Source organism: Meles meles, chromosome 20 (assembly GCF_922984935.1).
Source record: "Meles meles chromosome 20, mMelMel3.1 paternal haplotype, whole genome shotgun sequence".
In the NCBI taxonomy this organism is placed as follows: Eukaryota; Metazoa; Chordata; class Mammalia; order Carnivora; family Mustelidae; genus Meles; species Meles meles.
The window spans coordinates 11,612,948-11,619,357 of record NC_060085.1 but is presented as its reverse complement, the minus strand read 5'-3'; the positions used below and the strand labels follow the sequence as shown (position 1 = coordinate 11,619,357).

Genomic DNA, 6,410 nt, shown 5'->3' with positions numbered 1-6,410 from the left:
TGGAGGGCAGGTATTGCATGGAGCACTGGGTGTGGTGCATAAACAATGAACGCTGGAATACTGAAAAGAAATAAAATAAAATAAAATGGAAAAAAGGTCTACATCATTCAGAAGAGCAGTTAAGGAGTAAAAAGGAATGATAACCGACCCAATGTGAAAACTGATTTTGTATTTTCCTCTATGATGAAATTATATAAATGGCCTTAGATACCAAGTATTAGTTTTATCCATATAAGTAATACAACTCATGATTATTCCTTCAGGAAGTCTAGGGAAATTTTACTTGGCATGATATATGTCATTGAAAAGAAAAAAATTTTCAGATATCAAAGTGATCTTGTAAAAAAAAAAACAGTTTTCAAATATTTCTAATCCAAGCATGGGAAGAACTGTGGGAACACATGAAAATGTACCTAGGGCAAAATTGTCTGTTTTTCAGACAGAGCAGAAAGCTTACTAAATGGAGTATTCTGAAATTGTATAGAGAAGTAGAATTGAAAGAAATAGAAGTTTCTGGAAAAAGGAGCAGATTCTATATCACAATGATCAAAAATCATGGCTTTGAGTCCTGCAAGCAAGGCACTTCTTCACCACCAGGACAATTGTCCCTTGTATAGGTGTCCTCATGAAGAATCTTACTAGAGCCTCTTTTATGTCTCTGTTCCTCAGAGTGTAGATGAAGGGGTTCAGCATGGGTGAGACCACCATGTACATCACCGAGGCTACTGCACTTGCGTGGGAGCTCTGGGTAGCCGCAGAGCTAAGGTACACTCCCAGGACTGTACAATAAAATAAGGAGACGACTGAGAGGTGAGATGCACAGGTGGAAAATGCTTTGTATTTGCCCTCAGCTGATGAGATTCTTCGTATGGATGAAATAATCTTAGAGTATGAACAAAGGATCCCAGCAAGAGGAGCACCAGCCAGCAATACAGCTGAAACATACATCACTGTGTCATTAAGAAAGGTATCAGAACAAGCAAGTTGGATCATCTGATGGAGTTCACAGAAGAAGTGGGGGATTTCCACCTCTGAACAGAAGGAAAGATGCAACAACATCAAACTCTGTAATAAGGAATTCAGAACACTAATGATGCAGGACACCAGAGCCAGGACTCCACAGAGCCAGGGATTCATGATGACAGTGTACTGCAGGGGGTGGCAGATGGCCACAAAACGGTCATAGGCCATCACAGACAGGAGTAAGTCATCCCAGCCTGCAAAGATTAAGGAAAAGCAGATCTGGCTGATGCATCCTATATAGGTTATAACTTTGCTCTGTGTCTGTATATTCACCAACATCTTTGGGATGGTGGTTGTTGTGAAACAGATGTCTACAAAGGATAGGTTGGCAAGGAAGAAGTACATGGGGGTGTGGAGTTGTGAGTCAGAGCTGACAGCCAGGATGATGAGCAGATTTCCAAATACAGTGATCAGGTACATGGAGAGGAAAAGCCCAAATATGGGGAGCTGCAGTTCTGGTTTGTTTGATAATCCCAGAAGAAGAAATCCTGAAAATTGGGTATCATTGCCATGTCCTGTGTCATGGTTGTAATGACTTGAAATTAGGAAAAAATGATTTATTTTAACACAAACAGATATTAGTAACACGGCAGAAGTGCTATATTTACCTGGGAAAATATATTTACATAGGGAAAAAAACAGGCATTAAAGAAATTGGATGAGGTGTGCCCTTTACTGGGACTTCAGCAAGACCTCAACACAAGGTGACATTTGAAGACAGACCGCAGGGAAATCTGCACAAGTTTATCTGGGGGATGTGTGCCCTGCAGGAAAAGGAGCCAGTGCAAAGGCCTGAGGAAAGAACTTGTTTCAGACAGGTCTAAAAATGGAGCTAGTGTGGTCAGGAGTTATCCAGGTCTAAAAATGCAGCTAGTGTGGTCAGGAGACCAGCAAGAGGGAAAGTGATGAGAGGTGATGTCAAGGAATGTTGAATAAGGTGGCACCTGAGATTCAAGAAGGAAGGGAGTCCTTCATTCAGGTGATGTTCCTTGCACTTCATTAATTTTTCTCCTAGAAAAGCTGTCAATGATGAAGGATCCATTCCTTATTTTCAAGTGTTGGTTAATACCCCGGAGGCTGTATTTTAAGGGTCCCATATTGGCACACTACAGACTCATGGGGCCATGTAACTACCAGGCTCTTCTTACCTTCAGCTACATATTTAGGAAAGAAATGATAATAGTTAAGCTCTCAACATCAAGTCATCAGTACCCTAAGGAATATAGAGAAGTCCCCAAATTCCAATTGGTAAGACTCCCATGAACATGTAAGTTGGTGCTTCATTTAAATATGCAGTTTGTCCTGTATTTAGAGAAGTATAAAAATTTTAAAGGAAGAGAAAAAGAAGGGGGAGAAAGGTCTAATAAGCCCAGATGGTCCCTGAGTGATCATGAAGACGTGAAATCTTCCCTGGTTCTGGCTGTCTTCCAACCCCCTGATGCCCAGAATAACTAATAAGGCAGCAAAAACCCATTAGTCCAAAAGAGAAAAGAGTGATATATTTATGGTGTCAAGACACCTTAATGTATGAACACCCACTAGATATATGAATAAAAGGAAAAACACATTGATTAAAGGAAATACACAAGGTACAAAAATAGAAGGTATTAATCAAGATTAAATGGTAAAATACTTTCCCAAATGATATTGAATGCAAAATTTTGTGATTAGTGAATGAGTTTTGAATCCTGGATCTACCACACAGTAGCCGCTTGAATTTGGGAAGACAACCAACTCATTCTAAAATTGTAATATTCTCACCAGAATAGTGGCAGTAGTGGTGTCCATCCTCTTAGGGTGGTCAATAGATTGAGTCCATATATGTAAAAAGTTGAGCAGAGTTCCTTCCTCTTAGTGTATGAATTGTTATTCTCTGTTCAGTCATGTTTATATGTGTGTGTACATACATGTGGATTTGTGTGTTTGCATGTGCACACATACGTCATCTTAATGTAAAAGGCATGCTTACTGTGGGCAGTAAAAAAATGGAATCCACTTCAGTAAAAGAAAAAAAAATGGTTATAGTAGAAGTCCAGTGGTAGCTAATGTGGGAAAAGAGTATCAATGAAGAGTCTATCAGAAGACCACTATGCAGAGGGAAAAGGTTGTCAGTGTGAGTGCTAAGGTTACATCAGACTCCAGAGATCCCATGTTGACTGCTCCACTGTCCTCCTCATGGGGTCCACCCCATGTCCTTGATCTAATTGTGAATGATTTTGGCTCTTCTTACTTTCCTTGATGGCATTCCTTCCTTTGATATGATGGGCTTTGGGTTTTGATTTTTGTTTGACACAAAATCCAATGGGTCCTCACTTGTCCTGGTTTTGTTTCTTGTCTGTCATGAAGAAACCCTGTCAGACCATACTTTGTAAAATCTGGCATGTTCTGTGACAATCTATCCCCTTTCTATATATGACTTATCCTTGAAACCTTGTGTCATACTAGCACTTAGCTCCCTGTTCTCCATTATAACCTATGATCCCAAGGAGCAGGGCGTCCCTTGCTTTGTTTGACTCTTTCTGTTCACAAAAATGCACATTTGTATAGAAACAAGCTTAAAAGAAATGAGAATTCATTAAATAGAATGCTAGGGAAATAAATCAAGTTAAATATGGTGGATTCAAGTAATTGAATTCAAATTCAACAAAATGAACAATAATCTAATACTAACATCTAACAAACAAGATATTCAATAGCGACAATCACATCAACATGGGACTCTTGTTCAGGATGAAATGAAATAAAAGCTTGGAGGTAAAAGAAAAGGAAAACATTCTTTTTACTATACATTGCAAGAGATAGTAGCTAAAATTGTAGTTTGATCATATGTGACCATGAATGGACTCAATCATGCTTGTGATAAAGATGCAGGGGATCTTCAGTTGAATACAAAAGAGTGTGTTTCACATAATGACAGAAGGTGATTGTTATTAAAAAAAACAAACAAACAGATCTAATTCCAAAATATAAAATGGTAGAAATAGGGACTATTAGATGTGAAATAAGATGACAATATGTATAAAAATCAACTCTTACTACTAAGGATGCAGAAGAATTTCAGTACTTTAAAGCAATGAGGGGAAGATGATGTGACCAACTGATAGATTTGACCACACGAAATAGCTATATACAATACAAAGAGTAAGAGGTAAACAGGAAACTTGGTGAAAAAATTACCATTTTTTTTGAAAGAATGCAACTAAAACACAATAAAGACACCAGATCCCAGTAGGTGAAAGCAATGTACTTGTGAAAACAATTTGCATATAGGAAGTAAATGGAAAATAATACAAAAAATATATTAGCCTCCTCAGTAATAAAATAGTGTCAAAGTGATGTTCTTTGGTATATCCCTTTTTGCATTTAGGTACATTTTCCCCCCAAGGAATATCAGTGGGAGAGATGATACTGTAAAATGTATGTCTCAAAAACTGCTGTCACAAGGTAGTATTACCTTCCATGAGGCTGGATCTTTCTAATAAATACAGAACAAACTAAATATACCAGTACCTGAAAAAAGCTCCCTGCTCAAACCTCCAAGACTAAAGCCTTGTTTCCCTACTCCCTTAGCTGCAAAAATCCTTGAATATATTCTAATTTCACTGGAACCACTTTATGGCCCCTAGTCCTTACACTGTCTCATCCAACTGGACTTCCATTCCCACTGTGTGTTTTTTTTTTTAATTTTTATTTATTTTTTAAAATTTCTTTTCAGGGGGCGCCTGGGTGGCTCAGTGGTTAAGCCGCTGCCTTCGGCTCAGGTCATGATCTCAGGGTCCTGGGATCTAGCCCCGCATCGGGCTCTCTGCTCAGCAGGGAGCCTGCTTCCTTCCCCTCTCTCTGCCTGCCTCTCTGCCTACTTGTGATCTCTCTCTCTGTCAAATAAATAAATAAATAAATCTTAAAAAAAAATAAATTTCTTTTCAGTGTTCCAGAATTCATTGTGTATGCACCACACCTAGTGCTCCATGCAATATATGGCCTCCACAATACGCACAACCAGGCTCACCCAACCTTCCACCTCCTCCCCTCCAAAACCCTCAGTTAGTTCCTCAGAGTCCACAGTCTCTCATGGTTCCTACCATGTATTGTTAACCATGATCTTATAATGCTGAGTCCAATGAACACTTCTTTCTAAAATATATTAAATAGGGTGCTTGAGTGGCTCAGTCAATTAAGCATCTACCTTTGGCTCAGGTAACGATCACAGGGTCCTGGGATCTAATCCCACATCAGGTTCCCTTCTTAAGGGGAACATCTGCTTCTCCCCCACCCACATCCCCCTGCTCATGCTATTTATTGCTCTTTCTCAAATAATTAAATAAAATCTTTAAGCTGAAATAAGAAACATAATAAATAATTTGAAGATCTATATTCTTTAAAAATATCATCATAATAAAATATACTAAATTTATTATTTTTAAACTTAGTAGTCAACCCAGTAAGCAAAAATATAGTCTCTTGACTCTGGAATAGGCTGGCTGGGTTCTCAGTTGACCTCAGGTAAACAGTGTCAGGATCCATTCTCTCCGATCTTTTCCTGAAATACCTGCTGAGCTCTGATACTCACCTGGGTTGTGTCTGCAGGATGAAAGTCTCTGTGTGGAGGTCCAAATTTGTCCCTGGAAAGCTGATGATGAAGGCAGAAGCTCTGTTCCCTGACATGACAGCAGGAAGGAGTGAAGCATGGGTCCCCCAGCCAGACAGAGAGTACCCCAAAATAAGAACCATATCCTTTCCCACACAAGGATGCACCATGGTAAGGTATTGAATCAGTGAAGATATTTACAGATCCCTGTCTCTGGTCATTAGGCACTGTTTGCATTGTTACCTCCACCTCTGAGCATATTATTCCCCTGTGGGCCACTGGTCTGGATGGAAAAAAAAGTTTTTTCCTGCCAATTCTATGTTCCCAGGAGATCAGATTAGTAATCAGGTGAATTTAGTTGTTATTACTTCTCCACAATCTTGCCTGCTTTCCAGAGCTCTAACCACTTTGCATCTTATCCCAATTTTTAGTTAATGTTTTCTCCAAATCTAAGATTGAGGAATTTGCTTATCCAGTTCTCATAGACCTCCAAAGTATTGTGTTATGGCAGAGAAGATCTCCTTATATCTCTAGAAAATTTCTATTCCCCTCTTCAACAGGTGAGAGGGGTATGTTAATTTGCGATAAACATATGGATACAGTGCCCTTGTTTCATGATGCTTTTGACTGATCAATCATGTAAGTCATACTGATGACACAAATTCAGAACTGCAATTTAGTGCTCAATTTTAAAAAGTTTGTTAATTATAAGATAAATGGATTGCTTTATGTGCCATACACTGAACTAGGATCTTATTTGGATTTTTTTTTCATTTTTGCAAAGTCCACTTTGTAAGGT

The 6,410-nt window shown here is 38.8% G+C and overlaps 1 protein-coding gene across 1 annotated transcript; it reads right to left on the bottom strand.

Moving 5' to 3' along the window:
* Positions 1 to 546: 546 nt before the first annotated feature.
* On the bottom strand, positions 547 to 5,688 carry LOC123932192 (olfactory receptor 7A17-like). The gene is made up of 2 exons (XM_045989946.1): positions 5,594 to 5,688; positions 547 to 1,558 (listed from the first exon to the last, which is right to left on the bottom strand). The coding sequence occupies exons 1-2, from the start codon at positions 5,686 to 5,688 to the stop codon at positions 547 to 549; spliced, it is 1,107 nt and encodes a 368-aa protein (XP_045845902.1).
* Between the last annotated feature and the right edge of the window lie 722 nt (positions 5,689 to 6,410).

What these genes read in the sequence shown, in the direction of transcription:
- LOC123932192 (XM_045989946.1), bottom strand. Translation starts at nt 5,688, where the DNA reads ATGTCAGGGAACAGAGCTTCTGCCTTCATCATCAGCTTTCCAGGGACA. An exon ending in ATCCTGCAGACACAACCCAG is followed by an intron (nt 1,559 to 5,593) that starts GTGAGTATCAGA and finishes CCTAATTTCAAG; the next exon opens with TCATTACAACCATGACACAG.